Source organism: Sander vitreus, chromosome 8 (genome assembly GCF_031162955.1).
Source record: "Sander vitreus isolate 19-12246 chromosome 8, sanVit1, whole genome shotgun sequence".
In the NCBI taxonomy this organism is placed as follows: Eukaryota; Metazoa; Chordata; class Actinopteri; order Perciformes; family Percidae; genus Sander; species Sander vitreus.
Window position 1 is genome coordinate 4,872,401 of NC_135862.1, and position 26,198 is coordinate 4,898,598.

Here is a 26,198-nt window from a genome sequence, read left to right on the forward strand (position 1 = left end):
ATTATGCACTAAAACTGAAAAGAGTAAAAAATACCCACATTACACATGACACTAAACAAAAAAAGAAACCGACGTATGACTCATATCTGACCACAAGGGGACGCTGCTGTTCTGTCTGTGAAACAGCTGATGATGCAGAAATGAAGAAACTGCAGTGTCACCACAGTTACAACTCGGAGGACGTGTTCCAAAATGATCTGAATCTAAAAAAGTGTTTTTTCAAAGCCAGACAAACCTGAGACCGTGTGCAAACAGGAAGTATAGTGTTGCCATGGAGTCAGTTAATTAGCGGTGATCCCCCATTTTAGCCTACTTTCTTTACACTGTTAGCAGTTTGCAAAAGTACTTGTGAAGAGCCTATTTTCAAGTTCAGCCACAGATCCTTGATTGGAGTGAGATCAGGGCCCATATTTACCAAGCTTCTCAAAGTGCCATTTCATTATGTGTCTTAAGTGCTGAGAATTCAGGAAATGTACTCCTACTTTCAAACTTAAAGTATGAAAGCAACTTATCAAAGGTTAGGAGTTGCCAGTAAGGGCTTGTGATGGCACGGAGGGGACCGAGACGCGCGCAAATCTTTCAGGAGAGGGAGAATGTTTTTGAAATGTTTGACGACGAGCAGTTAATCAAATGGTATCGTTTGGACAGAGCAGGCATGGAATATAAAATCTAGGCTATATATAGGCAGGCCAGTTAACGGCACACTGGTTTCAAATTGTATTAAGAAAACATTTCCTTCATTTCCAATGTGTATATCATAATGTACTCTTGAAAATTCTTTGTCAAACGTGTGTTGAATGTAAACTCCTCCATTCAATGTGAACTGATCTGAGAATAGTCCTAAATACGGAAGTCTATTCAGTGATTGGTCCGTGCCTATGTCGTCATCCAAAATCCTGTTTGTGGCACAGAAAAGTGTTGTGGATCATCTCCAAGAATGACACTTATATACTTATATAGTCTTATTATACTTATATAGTCTTAACCTACGACTGAGATCCATGATAACTCAGACTTTTTAAGCGCAGCTTTCAGCCAAGAGTTTTTGTGTTGTCTTCCCGTCGACCTTGAAAAAAAAGTTTGTTTTTGCTTTTTCCAATGTTTTAAATTGTAACATTTTTCTTCTACACATTTTCAGCGCTTATTTCTACGTCCCATTTTTTCTGATATAAAACAAAAATGAAAAACGTTGTGCCAATGTGACCCGAAGTCAACACAAGGGTTAAGTCAATTCTTAGCAGTGTTCTTGTGAGTAATTCTCAGAGGCTTGATAAATACAGGCCCTGGTCTCCACGGTATTAAGGTCATTGCTTTGAAATCATTCCTGTGTATCATTGGTTTTTTATTCTGGAAAACAAATATTGTCCTAAGGGCCAGGATTCTTGCAGCAGACTGCATCAGTTTAAAAAAAAAATCACATTCATTTTACCCTCACAGGCCTTTTAAGAGCCACCCGCAGAGTAGCATCCCCGCAGCATGACGCTAAGGGCTCCTGCACACTGCCTGCGTGGCGTGTCCGTTTTTATTTCGGCTCCCATGTTAACAGGTTAGAACTTACACACTGCCTGCGTGACCACGCACGTCTCAGGCGCGGCTCGAGCTGCGCCGAAAACGCGTGCATGCTAGAAATAGAACCGACGCCTATTTTTCACACGACACGCAAGCGTGCTGGAAGGGTTTCCAGGCAAAATAGAATACAAAAAGATGTTTATACGTCATTTTGACACGAATACATTTAATAAATGACATGTTGTTTGAAAGTCTCAAGGGTTTTGACATAAATGCAGATATAAGTGTCATTTAAAAATATAATAATAAATAATTATCGATTTTCAAATATTGCACCTGTCAATACAGAACGAAATATTCTGTAGCCTATTTTGCCGTCAGTACTGCCGACGTTGTCTTTGCTGTAATCAGATCAGTCTATATTTATGTTTAACATGAAGTGTACTACTTATTGAGCAGCAGCGCCGCGTCAGACACGTTTCTGGTGCGCAAAGACATAGAAAACGCCACGCAGCCGCCATGCAGCCGCCACGCAACAGAAACGCCACGCTCACGCCACGCAGGCAGTGTGCAGGAGCCCTAACACCACCATGCTTCATGCTGGAGATAGAATGCGATGATGATGTGCACCAGTTCTGTTGAACTGTAGCCGAGATGTCATGGGAGGTTTCTTTAAGGGTGGCTTTCTCTTGGCTGCTCTCGACTAAAGCTGCGACTTGAGAAAACTACCAATTGTATCGGATGACGAGCTCAGATAGCCTGCTTTGAGCAGAACCCAGTTCCTTCATGTGTAAGTTGAGATTGTTCAGCAGCTGAGTCCTCCGCGACGCTGTGGCGTGTTTTATGAGGAGAAGACGGAGGAATTGTGTCGGGGGACCACAAACCAGCAAGCCAGTCATCAGCAAGGAGCGTTAGTATGCATTTCATTTAAAATCTGTAGCTACTGTTGGTTCCAGTATCCCTGCAGGTCCAGTTTTCTCAGTCTTGTATCTTGCGAATGTCTCTGAATATTTTGCTGATGACTTGACATTTTCCTCTAATTAGCAGCAGATAATTCAGGCGTCCTGAGCTCATCGACCAGCTCAGGCACACACACCCTCTGAGCTGTCTGGGGGTTTGAATATCTTTGAAGTTGGAGATAATTATCCAAGCATGGAGCAGGGGTAATTAACAGCGTCCAGCTCATAAATAAACACATTTCCACTGCACACACGCAATTAATGCAGCAGACGCCGCCGCGAGTCTGTCTTCTGCAAAACAAATGTCATTCTATATAGTAATTGTAGGAAAGTTAAGAAATGCTTTTATGAATCATTTAAACAACGGTATGCCAACTGTGAAATGTAGCCACTAATTCACACTAAGAGTTCACAAACTCAAATAGCAAATTCAGAAATCCAATATTTAAAAAATTATTTTCAAGGGACCCAAACACAATTCAAATCGTTACCCAAAAGTTGGGTCAAAAATATCAAGATGCTCAAAATTACAGAACTGAAATCGATCAGACCTCTGTCCTATCAGGCTACGATCTGTCAGTCACATGATCCAAGAAACAGAAGTTCCAAAGAGTGACTGGACATTATTGAAGTGAATGTTTGACACCAGAGGGAATCGTCTGCAGCAACAGTCCTGAGTACGACCAGAAGGACATACACTCGTACACACACTGACATTGTGGGGACATCCCTGCAGTGTGGGGACTAGCAGCCGGTCCCCACAAGGCAAACTGTTAAATATTAGAATTAAGACTTCTTTGTGTGACAGAAACAATCTAATAAGCAATATTCTGCGCAGACCTGCAGTCAGACATCGAAACAAAATGTCTTCTTGCTGAACACAAAAGAACTTGTCGCTTTTTGTTGTGTGAAAACCTCAGCTCCCTGCCATCTGCGTCCTCGTGAATATTAATACATGGCGGCAGCCGCTTCACACCTTTGAAGTTTTGATGTTATTAGCAGGAGAGCTCTCTCGGCTGAAACCTCCACAATGGAGGAATAATTACACAGCAATTATGGCTTTAGAATTAAATGAAAAATGGTGTTCTCGGGCCGTGTTCGGCTGCTGTTAATCGTTTGGAGTAAACAAAAAGATTTCTGTCTGAGAGCGGGAACGCCAGCCGCCTCAGGGAGCTGCGTCAGTGGTGGCAAAACATTTAGTGTTTGTATTATTTAAGGCGGTCCGATTGTTACAATGTCGTGTGAACAATGACAATGAATAAAATAAAAAATTGTTCTGGTGTTTATTATTAGTGTAAGACAGGGCCGGCTCTAGCCCTTTGGCTGCCCTAGGCGAGATTGAGTTTTGCGCCCCCCCCCAGTCTCGCAGTGCCAGATCTCCACAGTGCTGTGTCAGCGATAGAGTACCAATGTATGTACATTTTACTTGCATGTAAGTTAGATGGCATCAACATTTGGTCTAATCATAACTGGTCCGGCAACCCAAAGGCCAGTGTTTTGTTTCCAGATTTGTGTGCATGGTGACTTATGATGGGGGGGGGGGTCCACCCCCTGAACATTCTGAGCATTAAACACTTCATTTCCTGCATTCAGGTGAATTTTTATGCACCTATTTCTACATTTTTCTGAATCAATGTATGCTGGAAATATCTTTATGTAAAGGGAAACATAGATTATAATCCAAATATAAAAACATAATGGAATATATTGCAATAAGGCTCTCAGGAAATCTGTATTGCTTTCATCTATTTATTCTCCTTTGGATCGACATTTCTAATTATATCTGAGTCAGCACACACGTAGCCTATCATCATTTACTCCTCCCTCCTCTTTTACATCTTTTGTTGGGGAATTAACCTCCTTTAATGTGCATATGACAATTATTCACCTCAGTGATAGGCTACATGAATTCATTTTAAAGAATTAATAAACCCCTGGACTGTAATATTTCAGATGTGTTTGAGCAATATTTCTACTCATGTTCAAAACTTTGTGCACATTCAAAATATAACTCATGTGTGCTCTCTGAGATTTGGAGGAGTCGTGATATTTTGAGAAAAATAAAGTTATAATAGTCACTATATTTCAGAAAATAATCCACCTGCACCACAGTCTGCTGTGCCTTACGTGATTGCTCTGCTGATATGTTAGATCTCAGACCGTCTGACAGACTCAGAGCCCCGTTTGAGACTCTGGTCTCTGAATGAGACAAAGTTTAGGGAAGTGGCTGAACACTGCTCTACAACGGAGGTGGAAAACCGAAACTAGACCTACTGCAGAAATACACAGAGCACAAACGGGACACATCTACCGCAGCATGCCCACAGCAGAGCGCGTCCTTTATAAACCTGAAGCTGCACAGACCACGGAAGGCGAGCTGCAGCAGCTCCGTGGTCTGTGCCGCTGCTCGTCTCTATTGTTACAGCGAGAATGGACGCACGGGTCTGCTTCAGAGCTCCGTGTGGCTGAGGGGGCGCCCTAGGATGATCATGTTTAATAAACATGTTTCATTTCGCATGTCATTCTATTTCTATTATTAATGAGAAGTAGTCCTAAGGGCGACACGGCGCCCCCAACACATTTGACGCCCTAGGCAATCGCCTAGTTCGCCTATAGCAATCGCCGGCCCTGGTGTAAGAGATATTGTAAAGGTTATCAACAAGAAACATGATACATAACAAGGCAAGAGAGAAACAATGACAGCAACCACATAGGAGAAAAATACAGATAAGCTAAAGTAATCAACATGAGGAACCTCCAACGGGACATCTCAGGTCGGGCACGAAGAAGCGTCGGGGTAAGATTTTTGGGGTTCGGCCGAATACTGAATCCACTGGTTAAGATTCTGCCGAATCGAAACCAAATACCGAATCCTACTCCCATCCTCAGTCCATTAACACAGTAAACAGAGTAATGAAGTAAACAAGGTCCACAGTTTTTAGTAGTGACTGTCCTTCCTTTGCCGTACCTGAAGTTGCTGCATTCTGGCTGCTGTCTGTAGATTCCTTCATGCACGACTCGTATTCTTTCGGATGTTTCATACCAGATGTTGTAACAGCGGTGATGCTGTGTATTGTTTAGGGTCCTCGCCACCACGAGACAAATCGGCCTTGCAGATTGAACATGTAGCTGGACTTGAATGGCCTTCTTTTGACTGAAAGTACTGCCAAACAACACTTTTTCTGCTCACGAGTTCCGTTTTCACTTTCTCACAGCCTACTGCATTGAACGGTCCACCTACGTAAACACCTTCCCGTAATCAACGGCGGCGTCATTACGTCGACCAGCGTAGGGCAGCGTAGGGTTCGGTGGAAAAAAATTCTAAGGTTCGGCAGAAACCGAACCCCGTCAAAAAGCCTAATATTCGTCCAAATCCGAAGCCGAATTCTGGGGATCTTGTATTGTTATTTATCTCTTTACACCTTTCATAGTCTACAACTGCCCAGAAGGGAGCTGCACTGGGAGCAGAGTGGGGTTTTGGGGGGAATGGACAAGTATGAGACAGCGTGGTGAAAGAGGGCCTGATCGACAAAACAAAGATAGAAAGGACGAAGGAGGAAGGAAAATAACTAATCAAAATCAAATAAAACTAAAATAGACAAATGAAATGGTAAATAAGTATGCAAATTAAACTGTAAATGGTAAATCAATAAATAAGTGAGTAATTGAGTAAAATCAAGTCAAGACTTACCCAAATTGTTTATAATGAGGTCCCCAAATATCGGTCTTTAATACTACTTGAATCACTTCAGAGACAAACAACTACGCAACAAGATGCAGCTCAACAGATTTAATCCTTTTTAGACTCAAGAGATAAAAACATTGGGCAAAAAATGCCTTTTTATTCACGGCTGCATTTGAATTAAATCAACTTCCAGAAACTCTGAAACTCATTGAAGCAGAGAGAAATGTACGCAGGCTTTGAAGAAACGGCTTGCAAATAGTCTCTCAGGATAGGGACCTTGCACAAATTAATTCCGTGTTGTTGTGTTATGTTCTTATGTGATTAAATGGATATTGTATTTGTACCTGTCAGTCTTGCCAGACTTGGCATCATGGCAGTGCGGTGCTAATGGACTAGTCTAGCCTTTTAACTCAAGTTTTTTTACTTAAACATGACACTTTTTTGACAGAACTGGTTCCTCTTTTCTAAATTTCTTTTAAAAAACAATATCACTGGACATAGTCCTGATTCTCTGGCAGCGTGAACATCCTGTAACTTCACCACAGTTACTGCTGAAACCTGTGTTTGTGTGTTGCTCCTCTATTTAGTCGAGCTGTTCTTTTAATTGCAGCCATAACGAGCTAGAAGAGATGAAGTTTCAGGCTTCATTAGAAACACTTGCTCACCTTTTAACTACTGTGAGAGCGAGCTGCTGGAGGGGGCTGATTGACAACACGCTAATTAACCAATCAAGGGGCGCGTGACGAGCAGGCACCTGTGTGGTCACTCCGAGTGCAATTACCTTCTGCCTGCTCCCCTGCTTCCTGTTCAGCCAATCTGTCGGCCTCCGAGAGCCTAATGACCCGCTAATAAGACGAGCGCTCCAGAGTCCATCTTAATGAAAATCAGCCGAACCCCCCTCCCTCCTCGCTCTCCTCTCGACGGCGCCGTGAATTCGCGAAGCCCGGTCCTCGACCTTTTGTCACCTCGGCGTGCTGGGAAACCAAGCGGCGTTGGAGATCATTAAAAAGTGGAGGTGATTTCCTGAAGAGGCCGATGGACTTCATTTCTCTCCTCTGAAAGAGAAATGAGTCGGCGGAGGACGACGGCCTCTCAGCACGAAATCAAAAACCTGCTCTTTGATTTTTTTTTTTTTCACCATCTCATTTCTCGATCCCCAGGTCATTATCGGGCGATGAAGCTGCCGGGTCCACCTGTCTGCCCTGCTGCCCGGAGACGGATTCACACCAGGGGGAACCTCGTCGCTCTAAAACGTCCAAATCTGGACCGTTCGGTTGGAAATAAGAAAATAAGTTAGTGAAGATCTCGACTGTTACAGCTTTCTGTAAAACATCTGCTGTAAATTCTGAATTCTGAATCCACTCTGCTGGAGAATGAAAAAGCTCTAAAACAAACAAAAAAAAGAGGTGGTAACGACCATAAACATACATTAATCGGGATTAAATCTGATTTAATCCTAGAGATAAGAATCACAGCAAAGAAAAAAAGTTTAAAATGATTTAAAACAATTCATAAAAATCCAGTTATTGTCTGTTAGTTGGCAAAACAATCTCACCTCAAGGTCCATTCAGTAGCGCCTCTGGCGCTGTCAGTCGTATCACAGGATCCTCCTCAGCAAATGCAGTTCCCCAGTTGTCATGAAAATGTCCTCTGAGCAATTTCTCGTCCATGTTGGTTTAATTATTGATATTCTATAGGTTTCTTCTTGTCAATAAATCTCATGCGCAGACTCAAACCAACCACAGCCTGATATATCGTCTTCCTCTGTGCCATAGAGCTCCATGGTTGTCCAAATGAAACTATTGAAATCACATTGAAACAAGAAAATAAGACTAAAAGGACACCTGGAGCATCATGGGTAACTAGTCGCCGTATTACAGCAAGTGAGAGAGGCTGCAGTGTTTTGGGGTGACAGTGATCAACGTGCAGTTACGGTCGTACAACCTGCTATTAAATCTAATGGGATGTTGGACTATTGTGTGTTTGTGTGTGTTGCCGGGAAAGTGACAGTATATTTCGCAGAGATATGAATATTTTATGGAGTGAACTCATTAGACACTCGGCCTCTCGGGAGCTCAGAGGAAAGTTTGTTTTGTTCCACATTATTTGCGTGATGAATTATACATCTCTGGGATTCAACAATATGAAAACAACACAGCTACAATTAGATGGAGGGTGGAGGGCTATATTTACACTCCACACATCAAAACGCTACCTGGCCCACTTTACCGCCCACCAGCTTACTTCCTGTCCGTGAAAGACACTTTAAAATCTGCTTTTAATTCATAATTATTAGTATAAAATAATATCTGGAATGAAACTTGTTTAAGAACTATTTGTACAAAGTACTTCATATTTCATTAAATAAAGTCAATCTTTTATATTTTAGATAATGTTTTCTGTTGGTTTTTCACAGCTGATACAAGATGTTCAATCCACACTAACGCTGACCTCTTTTAAAAGGAATAGTTTAACATTTTGGCAATACTCTATTTTTTTAGAGTGAGATGAGAAGAGGAAAAAGAGCATAAAATCCCATCGGCAAGTCCCTCCTCTCCCGGTGAACCTCATGGGACTTTAAATTCGGAAAAGAATATGTACGATAGTGAACGGGGATCGACTACTTATTTTTTTTGTTTTCTGTTTGAATTGAGCCATGGATTACAAATATGATGTTCGTCAATTTAAAAGATAATTTTGCAAGTCAAGAAAGTCTCAGTTTGTGGTAGTACCACTTGGTTTTGTGTGAAACCGCTCATTGAACTACATCTTTCAGTTCGCAAAATCTAGCTTGATGCTTGGCTTGCCCGCTCGCTAGCTAAGGAGACTTTCCTGCAAGTCTCCTTATCTAAATTAGGAACATTACACATCTTGTCCTGCACCTTAGCTTGTTAAATGAACAACCAAACGAAAAGTGCAGTTAGCCAATTAGCTGCAGCACATTCTGTACGACATATAAACATACCTGCAAATGTCACTCGGGGTCCATTCAGATGCTGCTGTGGTCCTTACTCTTCAATACCACCAACAACACGTTATCTGCCCAGGACTTCTTTACTTTGACTTATTTCGTTGTCTCTCGTTCCCCTGCAGGGGCTCAGCCTGCCAGCTGCTGTCAATCGAACACTGTAAAGGAACATTTCTGATGTTTCCCCAAAAACCTTAGTCTGGCTATCAGCAGACCAAGCTCAATCTTTTAAGATTGAACATTAGTCTGGGGAGTCTGCTCTGTATTTTCTACTGCACAAGAGGCGTGATCAATGGGCATAGTTTAAATGACTCTGTACGCAATTGGATAGTCCTTCAACCAATCAGACCAACGATCCGGGTGACTTTTGCAGAGCGACGTGAAAACTCCAGACAGGAAACGTGTCAACAAACATGTTGGTTTGTAGCATTGATCAGCGGTTTTGCAGAAGCAGCAATGGCATTGAGCTATTTTTGCAGGTTGTGCAAAAAACAACAACATGAAAGTGAGTAGTATTTACACCCACTTGAGCGATTTGTTTGCTAAACTAAAGAAGCCATTGAGCATCGTCATCGTGTTAAACCCGCCCAATAGCACGCCAGGTGGATAAGCCAGTTTGTGATTGGTCCCCGCAGATTTGTAACGGAAGCAGGATAGAAATATGTACAGGTTTCCAGCCTGAACTGCAGGGCGAAATTAAATCGCTGCCAGATCGGGCTGGGTTTACCCAGCCTACAAAAACCTTTTAATATTAACAAATCTCTCTTTTAAAAAAAAAGAAAAAAAAAAAGGGTTGACTAAATGTGATTCTGTGTTCTGATTTGTTTCTTAAAGTGTAACTCTTGCCAAAATGCAACCTAGGGTCTTTTTGTGAATGTACCTGAGTCAAACTTTAGTTTAAAAGCATATTTAGGACGGAATCGTCACTTTTGAAGATTTACCGTATTTTCGTTTTTCACTTCCATGCTAGCCTCAAAATAGCTATTCTTAAAACACTAAGAAGGCTCTACAAAACATGAAACTTTGCTTGAAGTATTGCCAGGGGGTCTACACCTTAACGAAAGCATTGAGAACATTGTTTGTGTACACAGAGTTTACTAAAAAGAAAGGTTTTGAGCAACTCACGTTAGCAGTTGTTGTTTATGCTATCCGCCATTTTCCCAGTCAAAAATAGGAGATCTCCGAATGCGAATGAACGGACTCCATAGGAGGAAATGTCATTCTTATATGAGGCTCCTTTTTCAACTACGAGGTTAATATTGTGTTTCACTAACGACAAAACAACGAATTATCCGTGCATTTATATGGAACTAAGCTTTAGGAGCTTTCCATCTTTACTCTCCTCCCTCGACTATTTTTGACTGGCTCGATAGACGGCGACCGGAAGAACAACAGCTACAGTGAGTTGCTCAAAACCTTTTTTAGTGAACTCTGGGTACACAAACAATGTTGTCAATGCTTTCGTTAAGGTGTAGAGACCCTGGTCATATTTTGAGCAAAGTTTCATGTTGTGTTGAGCCTTCTTAGTGTTTTAAAAATAGCTATTTTGAGGCTAGCATAGTAGTGCCCCTAGCACTCCCATTCAAAAGGCCATTTGACCGAAAAACGAAAATACGGTAAATCTTAAAAGTGGCAATTCCATCCTAAATATGCTTTTAAACTAAAGTTTGACTCGGGTACATTCACAAAAAGACCCTAGGTTGCATTTTGGCGAGATTTACGCTTTAATGGAAGACACAGGAAGGGATTTACAAAGTAGATGTTTATGCTGTCAGAGAAAAAACAACCTATAATTTCAGTTGGACTTCATCAGATAAATACCTAAAGTAAAGCTTGAACACTGCAGGCAACACACGGAAGAAACTCAGTGTTAACTTTGCAATAGTTTTTCTGTCTTTATGGTTGACTGTACCTTTAACAGTGTGATGGGGGGGTTCGTCTCCAATCTCCGCCGGCTCCATTAGAGAACTGACAGGGCTGTGAATGGGCTGGAGGCCTCGTGGCCTCGGAGCAATCACCACGGCCATTTCACACCCTGCTGATCCCTTCATCTGCTGCAGAGACGAGAGAGGGGCTCCGAGGGCCCCAGAGGCCCCTGATGAAGTCCTGACCTCGCTCTCCAGAACCCGCGGGATTAAAAAAAAAAGAAAAAAATACTACTCCTGCTTAAAGTGATGACGGCCGCTCAAGTTAGTCGATGGACAAATTGGAAATTTTTATTGCAAGATGAGAAAAGTGACTCTGGACTCACCGGACCTCACAAAATGAGTAGAAACTTATAATGCACACATTTAAATACTACATGTTTGATGTCATAGTAGAGAAAATGTATAATTGATTTTTCTGCCCAATTTGTCAAATTTCATTTTATTCTTCACATTTAAAGCTGACAAGTTCACATATTAAATTCCTAAAATTGATTCTTTGAGTGTACCAGAAAATATGTAACGCTGAACGTAAATGACATCGGCACATTTAAGAAGTGTCGGTTCTTCAGCAGTCATATTTATAACATACTTTAGAGTGGTTTTTGCTGACATAGTTTTTTTTTTATAAACATGAATAGATTTCTAAATGACTGACCCATCTGGATTTAACTTGTTTCTCTCTCTGTCAGGTCAGGATGATCACTGCTTGTCCTCTTTGGTTATCTTAATTCGGTGGCACTTAAAACTTCTTTAAAACGCCTCTATGCTCGCCTGAGATAGAAAAACTCAACTGTGCACGTCAACAACCATTATTTTGCGAAAAGAAAAGTGATTAATAAATAATAACACTTAACTAACAATTAACTATACAACAAAAATGAATCCTGCCACAAACAATGATATTCAGGTAGTAGCCTCCACATAAGTATATGAGTAAAAAAAAACAACTAATGATTTTTCCAGAACCCCAGTTCTCTCCTACATTCACTGGTTTCTTTTAACCAACCACCATCTTTCTCTAACCATAACCAGACCTCAACCATATAGGTGGTAACATTTCCTGTCTTTTATGTCTCATGTCAACCCGTTCTCACTCCGAACTCGTAAAATACGGACGTTTAGACAGTGTCAGAAACGACGCAAAAAGCGCCCTTCAGCGTGTGTGTAAAACGCACGGGGGAGAGCAGCAGCTACACGGCGTATGAAGATGACGTAGCACTAAGAGCGACTATGGTAGCGAGTAGTATGAAAGCCTGAAATTCCGCATAGGGTGGTGGATGGGTCAAACAACACAGGACTTTCACCCAGGAGACCGGGGATCGTGTCACGTTTCCTAAACCCAACCGTCCTGTTCTTCTTTTCCTAAACCCAACCATCCCATTCTTGTCCCGCGTGTCATGGAAACGTAAGCCCACCCACAACCTTTTCCTTAACCTAACTGCGTCAAAAGTGACGCCAATAGTCCCGACCAAGCGCGTTTAGATATGACGCTAAAGGAGACTTTTAGCGTCAATAACAACGCCAAAGGCACCTGACCAAGCGTCCGTATTTTACGCGATGGGAGTGAGAATGTGTTGCTCATGTCTTAGCTTGTTGACAGTGAATTTTAGCCCTGTGTTCTTATGAAATATTTGGTTCTACAAGCTTATTTGGCTCTCTGTTCCCTCAAAGGTCATCGCTGTCAAGGCCGTTTGCTAACAATCAACGGCACAAATTTGCATGTCGTAGTTCAGATTGAGAGAGATATATTTCAACCCTGCAAACAAATCCACTGATCACAGTAATTCCATATATCATTTTTTTTTAAATGCTGGTGTGACTGGGTATTTATGTTAAAAGAAAAGCCCAAATAATGTTAAAATGTGACAATTAACCTTAATTTCCTTAGTTGTTACTTAAATAGCTCTGCCTGGTTTCTTTGGAATTGTACATCTTATACGATGCTAATCAAGTTCATAAAAAATGTTTAGCCTGACAGATTAGGTATCTTTGGAAACTTTGTGAACTTCGCTAGAATTCAAATGTATGTGTTTTCCTAAACAATGTTAAGTGTATAAAGACGGATCCAGCAGAGTCAATCTTTCTTCATGTTCTGCAGGTTCAGTATGTGTGCTGATAAACAGCATTAACAGCAGCCTGTACATGTGGATGCAGACTTTAATGAATCTCTATCTGTGGTGGTGTGGGTCCCAGATAACCAGCAGGCCTCTTCGCTGTGTGCAGAGACAAGACCAGCTGAGGAAAAACACAATCAGAGCAGTAATCGGCTGCCTGATAAAACCAGAAATGAGCTGGCAGAAGAAAAATAGAAAGAAATGCCACATTCAGGGGCCGATGCAGTCCCACTCATGTAATGATCTCGAATCAGAGGCCACTAAAAGGACAATTTTCCTCCCCGGGCTTTAATGTGTGATACTCATCAGCCTCTTTGCCTCAAATAGAAACTGACGTGCCGGGTCTCTGCCTGTTTCTTGGGAAAGTGAGAATTTCAATTACCTCGCCTCAGCGGCGGCCAATCTTAATAACTTCTTTCTTAATTCGTGTTCACGTCGGCATCGAGGCGTTGCATCCAGGCGTTTCCCCCTCACACCGGGCTGCCGAATACGAGACTGGCACCACTTAGCTCCATCAGGACCCCCCTCCCTCACCTCCCAGCTCCTGTGGAATAAAGGTCAAGTAATCAGGCATCTGGAAAGACAGCTCATTTGTCATCCCTTGATAAATGCGTCTGCGGCTAATCTGCAGAGCAGGACCCCGCTGCGCCGCCCCGAACAGAAAGGTTAACCGATTCAAAACAGGAAAGCGATGGAGGACGATGGCACGGAGGGCAGCAGCAGCAGCGGCGGGAAGAATAAAGCTTCATTTTGATTCAATTGTTTGGGGGGCTATTTCTGGACCAGTGCATTGTGGGAAGGCTCCGACAATAACCTCCACCCTGCCGCTAAATGACAGCAGACTGCGGCGAACATTAACTGTGACAAGACATTAGCGGCGATGAGGTGATACGTTTCTCCGCAGGAAAGAAAAGCTGCGGCCTCCATCGCCCCGCTCACATTCACTTCTTCTTCTGCCTCCCAACAGATTCTCCTACCGTCTGCTGAAAGTCAACTTGACAACACTAAAAGAAAGTGGGGTTACACTTTACTTGAAGGTATCTACATAAGAGTGACATGACACTGTCATGAACGTGTCATAAACATTATAAACAAGTCATAAACGTTTATGACATAACGCTTCTTTTAGGAAATGTCATTTGGTTTTTGTCATGATAAGTTATGGTTAGAGTTATAGCTGTTACACACCAACCAGACGGCCGACCGTCGGCAGAAAAGGAAGCCGGACTGATCACTTGGGTCCCCGAGGTCCAAAGAAATGCCTCAAAACACACTGAAGTGACGCAGACTTGAGCGTACGCTCTGTGCGTGCGCAAAACGTATTACGTCTCCATAGCAGCAGGCAGAGCTTCTCTGTATTGTTTCCCAGAAAATGAAAACCGGCAGCTGATTGGACGATCGCGTCACGTGGGTCTTTTTTCTCCGGAAATTCACAGCCAGACTGTCATGGCAGCTTGTTCAGAATACGATATCATATTGTATTAAAATAGTTCACCGAAACGCGTTTCTGAAAACATTTTATGCGAGAAGTAGGCCGCGTAGTTTCTGAATCTGTCTTCATTTCAGATCGACAAAGGTCAGTTTAAAAGATTTTTGTCAGATGTTGAGCGGCTCATACGCTCGCCATTTCCGGGTGAGTCCCGACTGCCCTGTCTCCGCATGTCAGGTCGGCCAAAATGAAGGCCGACAGCTCGAGTCACTGACCTCGCCAGACTGTCCAACGGCCGATAATTGGGTTGGTGTGTCAGGGCCCTTAGGGTTAGGGTTCATGTGTCATGACTGCGTCATGTGTTCATGACAGTGTCATGTCACTCTTATGTAGATACCTTCAAGTAAAGTTTTACCAAAAGTGGTTTCACTGTAAAAGATTGTAGTTTGGGTTAAAAAAAAAAATTTGTTTGTTATGTAATTTAGGTACGCACGTTATAAGTCAACATTGACTTTTGGTTTCACACAGGACACCAACAGTGGCCTTCTGAGTGAAAGTACTGCATTTGTTTGACCGACGCCGAGCCGCTGGCTGTTTGGTTTCCAAACTTACTGAAGTGTTTTCAGACAAGCCGAAAGTCAGTGAGGGTATTTTTATCTGTAAACTGAATTACCTCGAAGTCCCTCACATCAATGATTTATGGGATGAGATTTGCATCACCAGTGGGCACGCAGGGACCTCATTTCTGGAGGAACACCAGCTGTATTATCCCCACTAACAATCATCTCTCGGCGCATTCACGATGAAAAAAACAAAGTGGCATAATTAAATTAGTCTTAATTATATTCTGATTGGATGGAATTATTTCCTCCTGTCTGTAAAGCTCTGAATCACCTGGAACGTTTTTCTCACGGATTCCTCAAAGAAGAGTCAGTTTCACTGTGCGAAAAATATTCTCTCCTCAAAAAAAAAAAATATCTAGTAAGTGGACCACTTATTAGATTTTTCTTGGGTTTAATTTCATCCACTACATCTCAGAGGTACATTTTGTACTTTTTACTCCACTACATTTGTCTGACAGCTTTAGTTGCCTGAAGGATGACGTGTTCCTTTGTGTTGACAAAATTCTCCTACTTCTTAACCCTTGTGTTGTCCTCAGGTCAAATTTGACCCGTTTTTTAAAGTTTTTTTATATCAGAAATATGGGTTTTGTTTAACCAAATTGCCCAAAAATAACTTGGATGCATGGATGAACGTTGTATGGATACAACGTTCTTCGCAGGTAAAATTAATGATTACTTCCATTGAATTTTGGGTGTTTTATTCAATTTTATAGCGTTTGAAAAGAAATGTTAACATGGTTTCAAAACAGTATCCAGACTAAATGTTGACATTAACCAGAATGAATGAATGAATGAATGAATGAATGAAGAAATTTATTTCAGACATATCAAAAATAAACCAAAGTATCAAAGAAAATTACTAATAAGTTAAATAAGCAAAACATTCAATAAACAGTAAGTAACATTGGCCAACTTAGACATGTCTGAAAAGGAGTAGGAAGAAATATACACTTATTTAATCCTACCCCTTTTCCATAACTCATGGAACTCCATATAAATATATATATATATATATATATAAAAAAAAAAAAGTATATATATATACACACACACACACACACACACACACACACACACACACACACACACACACACACATAATCATACACATACATCAAAGAACACATATTGCAATTATTAAAGCCCTCCTTTCCTATATTTTTTGAAAATCATTGCTTCGTACCTTTTTTTGAACTGGATAATGTCTGGACATTGCTTTAGTTCTGTGCACAGACCATTCCACAACTTCACACCACTGATTTTAATGCACTGACTTTTTATAGTCGTGCGAACAGCTAGAACTTTGAATTTAAACTTATCCCTTAAATTAACCCCCCCTCTCTATCAGAAAAGAACTTCTGAATAATACCAGTTAGTAGTCTGTTTTTTTTGCTTCATACATAATTTGTATTGAGGTGGTTCGGGCATCTGGTAAGGATGCCCCCTGGGCGCCTCCCTAGGGAGGTGTTCCAGGCACGTCCAGCTGGGAGGAGGCCTCGGGGGAGACCCAGGACTAGGTGGAGGGATTATATCTCTAACCTGGCCTGGGAACGCCTCGGGATCCCCCAGTCGGAGCTGGTTAATGTGGCTCGGGAAAGGGAAGTTTGGGGTCCCCTGCTGGAGCTGCTACCCCCGTGACCCGATACCGGATAAGCACACAAAGATGGATGGATGGATGGATAATTCGTGCAACTTGAAATTCAACTAGATCAATGAGCTTTAAAGCTCTGGAATGTAAAATCAGTAAGTTGGTGTGATCATAATATCCTGCTTTATGAACTGTTCTTATGGCTCTATTTTGTAGTGTGATGAGTGGTTGCAGTGTGCTTTTATATGTGTTCCCCAGACCTCCACACAGTAATTTCAATGAGGTAAAACCAGTGAACAACATAGAATATGCAGTGATTTGTGATCCAATACATGCGTTGCCTTACTCAGGACTGAGATGCTTCGTGACACTTGAGATTGAATGTGTTTTATATGAGGTTTCCAGCAGAGCTTGTGATCTATAATCACACCGAGAAATGTATTTACATACACTTTCAATAGTCACGCTATCTATTTTAACATGCACTTGATTATTTGACTTTCAATTTCCAAACAACATGATATTGGTTTTACTCTAAATTTAATGATAATTTATTACTGTCAAACCATCTTTTTAATTTGCTCATTTCAGATGTAATTAACTCCAGAAGCTGCTGCAAATCCTCACAGTACAAAAGATATTTGTGTCATCTGCAAATACGACAAATTTTTAGAAATTCTGATGTTTTACATAAATCATTTATGTAGAGAATAAAAAGAACCAGTCACATCCTCTGATCTGAACTATTAGTTAAAGTGCCCATATTATGCTCATTTTCAAGTTCATAATTGTATTTTAAGGTTGTACCAGAATAGGTTTACATGGTTTAATTTTCAAAAAACACCATATTTTTGTTGTACTGCACAGCTCTCTCTCACTGCTGCAGATCCTCTTTTCACCTGGTCTCTGTTTTAGCTACAGAGTAAAAGGCCATTCACATTGTACGCGCAAACGGCAGCGCTGCACTATGAAAACCATTATTGTCAATGGCTTGCGCAAGCAAGAACTGGTCTGGTAGATTTATTGATCCCAAATCAGTTATGTACATTTTGTTGTTAATACTGTACTTTCACCACGTATCTCCAGATGTGTTGATGTTGAATGTTTGTGATAAACTGAAGGATGAAGTGTTCCTTTGCGTTGAGAAAATTCTACTTCTTAAGCTAAATAAAGTCTTTAATAAGCTTCTTGGATCAGATTGAAAATGCCTGGTCACAAAGATGAAAACAGGCCTTTTTTCTGACACCATGAAAAGTTTTGAGAGATACGTGGTTCCCACAGGACAGCGACGCTACGAACATATGATGATCTCACAGAATATGATGCATTGCTGTAGATTAAACTGAACGATAAACCCCAGAAACAGATATAATAGAAAAACACTGACAGGGAATGTTTTACAATTTACTTTCATTGTTAGTATATTTTGCTGACAATACTTCAGTAAGGTTCTAATTGCAGGACTTGTACTTGTAGAGTATTTTCACAATGTGTTATTAGTACTTTAAAAAGGTGCTGTAGGTAGGATTGTGAAGATCCAGGACTTAGCCAAAAAATGTGAACATCAACAACTTCTCAGTCTCTCCCCCATTTCCGTTAAAGTACGTTAAAAGATGCTGTAAGTAGGATTGTGAAGATCCAGGACCCTGTTTCCGTTAAAGCTTAAAACGGTCTCCTAAGGCCCTCCCCGCACAAGGGAGAATGAATGCGTGTGCATGAGCAGTGATTGACATGCAGTTAGACACCCCCCCCCTGGCCCTGATTGGTGCATCTGAACAGGGAGCTGTGGATTTTTGCAAATCACACTACAGGCTGTAGGTGGAGCCAGAGGAGCTGGATTTCTTTTTTTTAAATGACCTGCTTCATGTAGTTCTACTGGAACATAGGGTCAGTTTCAGCAAATATGACAGTTAGTTTTATAAGTCTTACCTACTGCACCTTTAACTTCAGTAAATGATCTGAATAATTCCTCCCTCTTGGCGACGGGCCACTGAGAAGTGAAGCAACACTGAAGGAGGAGAGCTGCAACGTCACATTTCCTGAACTGAATGTGAAAACTTGTCTGAGCGACACCAGAGCAGTTGAGACAAGTCTGTCTGTTTCTCTCTAAAGAAACATTCAACTGATCAGCAGCTTTTTCTCAACAACAGCCGAATCTCTGCCAAACACTGGTGAGTACACTGCCCTACAGAGACAAAATACACTCACTAAATAGAGGGTTTTCACAGCGCGTCATCAGACCTGAAGTCGCCATGTTGGAGGTACTCCACATCACAACAAATCACAGGCACTGAAGTAGATCCCGAACAGCGTTAAGGAAAATTGTATAATTATTGTGTTTTAGGTTGTACCAATAGGTCAGACCGAGAAAAACATTTGGAATATTATCGACTTCCCAAAGTTATTAAAAACCAGGGAGAGGAATGCCAGAAGTTATCAGAGGAAAGGAGGCGCTTGTGGTTGGCAAAGCTCAACCAGGATCTACGAGGGAAAAATCTGTCTTGTTCGGTCTTTGAATTGAAGAAAAAAAACTATTGAGTCACTTGGCTACACCTTGAGTATCACAATGATATCATACAGTTAAGGTTAGGTTGATTAAAGACGTTATTGCATTACTTACTTTGGCCTTCACACAACACATTGGTCGTTAATGACTTGGTACTGCGTCTCCCTCACCCATCCACACACCATCTGGTTATAAGCCTCCAAACTTTTGTAGGTTTTAAGGTCTTCCGCTGTGTATGGGCTCGGCGAGAAAACCAGGTAGTTGACTATATCGGGATATGCAACTGAAGGAAGAATCACCGGGTCGCCATGGATCCAAGAAGAGGGAGCCAACTTGTAGGGATCTGCACCGCCAGTAAACTGTAATTTCTCAAAATATCGCGCCTTTTTTGTGGTCCAAGTCCTTCCATGCCTTTGCATCTTGGACGCGTTTTGATGAGCTTTTCTGTTGTTTAGACAAGACAAGTATTAAAGTATCCAAAGTGCACAATACTCCATTACTCCATTCAGTTGTTTACACCAAGTGCCTCCAATATGGCCGTGCATCCAGGTTACCACCCAGAACGTGACGTCGGTGAAAACCCTCTATATGTGGTCAAAGTTTAGTTCAAACCAGAATCTGACTGTTTTACATCTGTTTGACCATTTAAAGAATAGTATACAATAGAACTGTGTCATTTTAGATAATATGTACATTCAGCCAGAAATACAATACAGAGGTAAAAACCAAACCACAGTGACTTAACTCTGGCTAGTTAAGATTAGACAGAATAGAAGGGACAGCTAGCATTATCTTAAGATATTTACAGGCCCGTTTCATGTATGAACTCAAAACCTCAGCTCTACTCGGACAGGAAGGTCCACTCAGGACAAATGTTTAACGGAGGTCTTATATTATATATAATTTCCTGCAGTCCAGAGCAGTTACATTTAATGTGTCTGATTCTCTGCTCTCTGTTAAATCCTCCTCTCTCTCTCTCTCTCTCTCTCTCTCTCTCTCTCTCTCTCTCTCTCTGAACCTGCTCTTTGTCTACACTGACTCTCTGACACTAAAAGTCTTTGGACAGAGAAGGAGATGTTTGTTTTGCTCTGCTCCTTCAGAATATTTAATCTGGAACAACACCCTACACTCCAGACCAGTCAAACTGGTTTATCCACATGTTTTCACATGTCGGTACAGGTCATTGATGTTACTGGGACAAGCAATTAATGCCAGTCCAAATAACCTCTGGGGAAATGTGGTTATCCTGTATTCAAATACTATGCAGACCTTCAACACCTTATTTATCAGGTTAAAGACATTACATAAATGTCTGACATCTATCACTCATATTGTTCTCTCTTCCAACCTTCTTAGTTACTTTCCCTCTCGCTCACGTTTTGTTTCTTTGTTACGTCTTATTACATCTCTTCGCTTTCCATAAATGTGTGTGAGTGAGAATTTTTATACTCTAGTGATCCATTTTGTAAGTCTGATCTGAACCATTTCCTCTCATGACTTAAAGGAACACGCCAATTTATTGGGACTTTAGCTTATTCACCGTAACCCCCAGAGTTATGGATTATAGGTCAAAAGTTGAATGAACGAGTACTTATGCCCTTTCGATTTCTTACAGGTTGAGTCATTGTTGCCCATAACACGCTAGCATTCTGCTAATGAATTCTGATTGGTCAGTGAAGGACTGATTACGACCGGAGATCCCGCTTGACGGCATCCGAAGCAGAACCAGAATGTCAGAGTGAATATTTCAGCGTGGTCTTTAAAACATTAGCAACCTCTTTCTAGCACGTGTATTAACAGGGAGAGGCTAACCTGTCAGCTGTGTTGTCGATGCCTCGAGAGAAAAAAGAGCTTGCCATAAAGCAGTATCTCTGGCCGTATATGTGTATGACGTCATTGACATTTTAAAAGGCTTTTTAGAACAAAAAAGCGACTTTAAAAAAAATCTAACACCCAGCAGTGTGTATTTTCTTAGCCTCCCCTTTCGAATGCAACATTCAAATTACTAGTCAAAAAATGATATCCTGAGAAAAGTGGATTTTGAGGGGTATAGCTCCATAGAGTCCCATTCATTCTGCACTGGCCTGTGAGCGCCCCCTATATGGAACTCTGGTGGAACTGCAACCAGTTCAGAAGCCGGAAGTAACGAGAGAGTTGAACTTCTTCCCATATTAGAAATTCTTTGATAGTTCCCAGTATGTATGAGGTTAGAAGATGGCTGTGTCTCATGTGACCTTGTTATTTGTACACGCTGTGACTATACAAATCATAACATGTAAATAGGAAAATGTTGGCGTTATTTTGTCACTTATTGGGAGCAGTAGGCTAGATGGAGCAGGTTACCTCCAGGATCTGTGCTAAGCTAGGCTAGCAGTGGGTGCGTCAGACAGTTACGACACGCACGAGATGAGAAGAGTATGTATGGACTTATCTAACTGTGGGGGATACGGTGAATAAGCTAAAGTCCCAATAAGTCGGCGTGTTCCTTTAAGAACAGGTAAAAAAAATAAAAATAAAAGTCTTGCCAGGTGATTTTATTCAGTCAGGATTCATTTAGTTTGTTGTGTTTGTTATTGCGATACTCAATTCAGCCACAAGAGGCTGAAGAGCACCACTGCCCCGTGTTCTAAATAGGAGTCAAATGGCAACAACAAACAAATGTCTAGCCAAAGGAAGGACATGACAGTGATGTTACATAACTTGCTAACACACAATATATTTACATAGTGTTTAGTGCATGGAGAAATTAAAACTCACCTGGAAGGAAACATGAATGCTTTTAGTCCCATTTAGAACATGCGCAGAAATTAATATTGCGACAAACACAAAAATGAACTTGAGAAAAATGAATTCACCTGCAAACATTTCTAGTCATCTATTTGACAGAGGGCATTTTTTTGAGGGACTTAATTTTCATGGTAAAACTTTTGTGACTTGTTAGTCATACGCACAGGAGAGAAAATGTAAAGCAGATTTTGAAAATTGATCATTCATCATCATTCATCACTTGCCTGTAAGAGCTTCCATATTAGTGTTTGCTAATGTATTAATTATATTTAGGCTCAAGAATGTAATATTTTTCAAGTGAATTTTTGAGAAATTGTGTGTTTTCTGCAAGCAATCAGAGTACATTTTTTGTAATGATCTCCATGTTATCGCTTATTTTCTGAGGTTGGTGATTTCATAGAAATACGACCATTGTGAGCTCTTTTTCACTCTCAGCAAATTCATATAACAGAATTCAGGATGACTCTCCTTATATTCCACTACTCAGTTTGATTTTATGAAACAAATAATCAAAATATGTAATTACATTTCTTTCTTTACACTTTTTGTCCTCAGAGTGTCGATATGTCTACTGCCTGCTGTCTGCTGACTGAAGATCAGTTTCTGTGCTCCATCTGTCTGGATGTGTTCACTGATCCAGTCAGCACACCATGTGGACACAACTTCTGTAAAACCTGCATCACTCAACACTGGAATATTAATTTCCCGTTTCAGTGTCCCAACTGTAATAAGGTTTTCAACACCAGACCTGAGATGCAGGTCAATACTTTCATCTCTGAGATGGCTGTTCAGTTCAGACAGTCAGCTGAACAGAAAGCCAGCAGCAGCAGCTCAGAGCAACACGTGTCCAAACCAGGAGAAATTCCCTGTGATATCTGCACTGGAACCAAACTGATGGCCCTGAAGTCCTGCCTGGCGTGTCTGGTCTCCTACTGTAAGACTCACCTGGAGCCTCATCTGACAATGTCAGGTCTGAAAAGACATCAGCTGATTGACCCTGTGGAGAACCTGGAAGGCAGGATGTGTACGAAGCACGATAAACTGCTGGAGCTGTTCTGTAAGACCGACCAGATGTGTGTCTGCGTGCTCTGCACTGTTTTAGACCACAAGACACATGATGTTGTTCCTCTGACAGAAGAATATGAAGTTAAGAAAGCAGAGCTGGGGAAGACAGAGGCTGAAATTCAGCAGATGATCCAGAAGAGACAACTGAAGATTCAGGAGATCAAACACTCAGTGGAGCTGAGTGACGAAGACGCAGACAGAGAGATAGCAGGTGGTGTTCAGGTCTTCACCGCTCTGAAGGAGTCTGTTGAGAGAAGCCAGGCCGAGCTCATCGACACGATCAAAGAGAAGCAGAGAAAGATGGAGAAACAGGCTGAAGGCTTCATCAAAGAGCTGGAACAGGAAATCTCTGAGCTGAAGAAGAGAAGCACTGAGGTGGAGCAGCTCTCACAGTCTGAAGACCACCTCCACGTCCTCCAGAGCTTCACATCCCTAAATGCTGCTCCACCTACCAAGGACTGGACACAAGTCAGCGTCCGTCCACCTTCATATGAGGGGACTGTGGTGAGAGCTGTTAATCCACTGGAGAAGACGCTCAGTAAACAGATGAAGAAGCTGTTTGATGTTGAGCTGAAGAGGGTCCAGCAGTCTGCAGTGGATGTGACACTCAATCCTGATACAGCACATCCAAAACTCATCCTGTCTGATGATGGAAAACAAGTTAAACATGGTGATGTAAAGAAGAATCTCCCAAACAATCAAGAGAGATTTGATACGTGTCCTTGTGTCATAGCAAAGCAGAGTTTCTGTACAGGAAGATTTTACTATGAGGTTCAAGTTAAAGGGAAGACCAAGTGGGATTTAGGAGTGGCCAGAGAGTCGATCAGTAGGAAGGGAAAAGTCACACTGACGCCTCAGAATGGTTACTGGACGATATGTTTGATGAATGAAAATGAGTATGAAGTTTGTGCAGACACTCTAATTGATCTCTCTCTGAAGTCTCGGCCTGAGAAGGTGGGGGTGTTTGTGGATTATGAGGAGGGTCTGGTCTCCTTTTATGACGTTGACACTGCAGCTCTTATCTACTCCTTTACTGGCTGCTCCTTCACAGAGAAACTCTACCCATACTTCAGTCCCTGTACCAACAATGGTGGTAAAAACTCTGTCCCTCTGATCATTTCTCCTATTAATCACACCAAGTAGAACAACCATCTGATTTTCTACAGAAAAATTCACTTTCATTTCATGTAAAAATGTACTGTAAATGTTTTTTTGATGCGTCAAGTTGCTACTTACTATTACAATACACAGATTTTACGACCGATTCATTTTAAGGGTTTTACGGTTTTACATTTCAGATTAAAAAACACATTAAGGGATCTCTGTCTGTCATCTTTTCAGGGTTAAATAATTATTAATTCATATTGGTACAAAATTGTTGGAACATCAACAAAATTTGATCAAACCTTCAGCTGCAGTAGTTTCAAACATCAGTTCATAATATGATCCATTGTTGTAGATTCAACTACCAAAAGTATGAAGTAGTTTAAATTATACGCTCTTACATCAATAACAATTACACTTGGAAATTAATACGTCAATAACAATAGTACAACTAAAAAAGTTTTGCATGTGTGCCGACTACTTGGTGAACATCTCAATAACTAGTCTAGGATTGCCAGACCTTCCTCCACAGCGCTGCGCAGGAGGGTCTGGCTAGTCCACACAGCATTCCGGGATGGGACAAAAACGTGCTCTGCTTTATTGGCATTGACTGCAAAATAGCCTCGGGAAGGAACTTGTTTTGGTGGAACATGTGTACGTTCAAAAGTTGTTTTAGTCGTGCAACAGAAAAGTCAGATTGGACAGATAGTCTAGCTAGCTGTCTGGATTTACCCTGCAGAGATCTGAGGAGCAGTTAACCACAGTCAGTTCTTTTGTGTCTCTGGTGCTTCCACACACATACAAACTTTGAAAAAAATCCATCCATGCTGTTTTGAGTGAGATACGGTTTCTGAATGTGTCCTGCCTTCAGCCTCCGGGTGAGCTGTTCAAAATCGGCACGGCTTGTGACGTCACAAGCCGAAACGAGTTGGCTTGATCAGGTCTGAAAAGACATCAGCTGATCGACCCTGTGGAGAAATCACTCGTTCAAACTTTTGATGCCCAATCCATCTTCCTGCGGCCAGTGGACGCTGGAGTCAATAGGTGCTTATATTGCATGCTAATGCTAACGCTAGCATGCTAGCTCGTTCTCAATAGCAAAGCACTGCAACAACACACACAAGTTCACCATAATCTACAAAAGAACTACTTCCATGTGCGCCCTCATTTAGAAGTCTCCCAGCTAATCCTGCCTTGTAACTGACCGAAGTTGGAGAAACAGCCTCTCTTTTACTGTCTATGGAGCTAGCTAGCTGACATGATCTACATCTGAGCTACTGCACATGTGCGAGTGCAATCAAAGATAGTACAGAAGAAGAAAAGAGGTTTCACTCTGTAGCTAAAACAGAGACCAGCTAAAAAGAGGATCTGCAGCAGTGAGAGAGAGCTGTGCAGTACAACAAAAATATGGTGTTTTTTGAAAATTAAACCATGTAAACCTATTCTGGTATAACCTTAAAATACAATTATGAACCTGAAAATGAGCATAATATGGGCGCTTTAATATCATTAGAAACTCCTGTGCTGAGCTACCTTAAATCTGTTGTTTGACATGTCCTGCAAAGAGGTTTTGAGCTCTGTTAAGTCGATTTCCCAACAATTTCCCATTAAAGTCTATGGGAAATTTAAGGTGTTTTTTTGCAACTTTCGTAAAACCCGCTAGGTAAATCTTTAAGAAAAGACTTAGCACATCATTCCGCACGTTTGATTTAATTTCTGTGCATGTGTGACTAGTAGTGGGACAAAAACAAGGAAGAAGATGAAGACTATTATTCAGAGTGCCGTTGTGCTGCTATAGCAGTGTGCATCAGCACAATTCGTCATACTTAATAATGTGAAGCAGCTATAAAAAGCTTAAAGTCAAGTAATGAGCAGAGCAGGAAATGATGTGAAGACAAAGACAGTTAACAGATAATATAATCACTTTACTTTA

At 41.4% G+C, this 26,198-nt stretch overlaps 1 protein-coding gene across 1 annotated transcript; it reads left to right on the top strand.

Annotated features, from left to right (window-relative positions):
• Positions 1-18,819: 18,819 nt before the first annotated feature.
• LOC144521840 (E3 ubiquitin-protein ligase TRIM21-like) lies at positions 18,820-24,480 on the top strand. Its single transcript, XM_078256465.1, has 2 exons — positions 18,820-18,974; positions 22,652-24,480. Exon 2 carries the CDS (start codon positions 22,661-22,663, stop codon positions 24,302-24,304), a length of 1,644 nt encoding a protein of 547 aa, XP_078112591.1. The 5' UTR covers positions 18,820-18,974; positions 22,652-22,660; the 3' UTR covers positions 24,305-24,480.
• The last annotated feature ends 1,718 nt before the right edge of the window (positions 24,481-26,198 follow it).

Excerpts from the sequence above, each read along its gene's own strand:
- LOC144521840 (XM_078256465.1), top strand. The coding sequence starts at position 22,661 with ATGTCTACTGCCTGCTGTCTGCTGACTGAAGATCAGTTTCTGTGCTCC.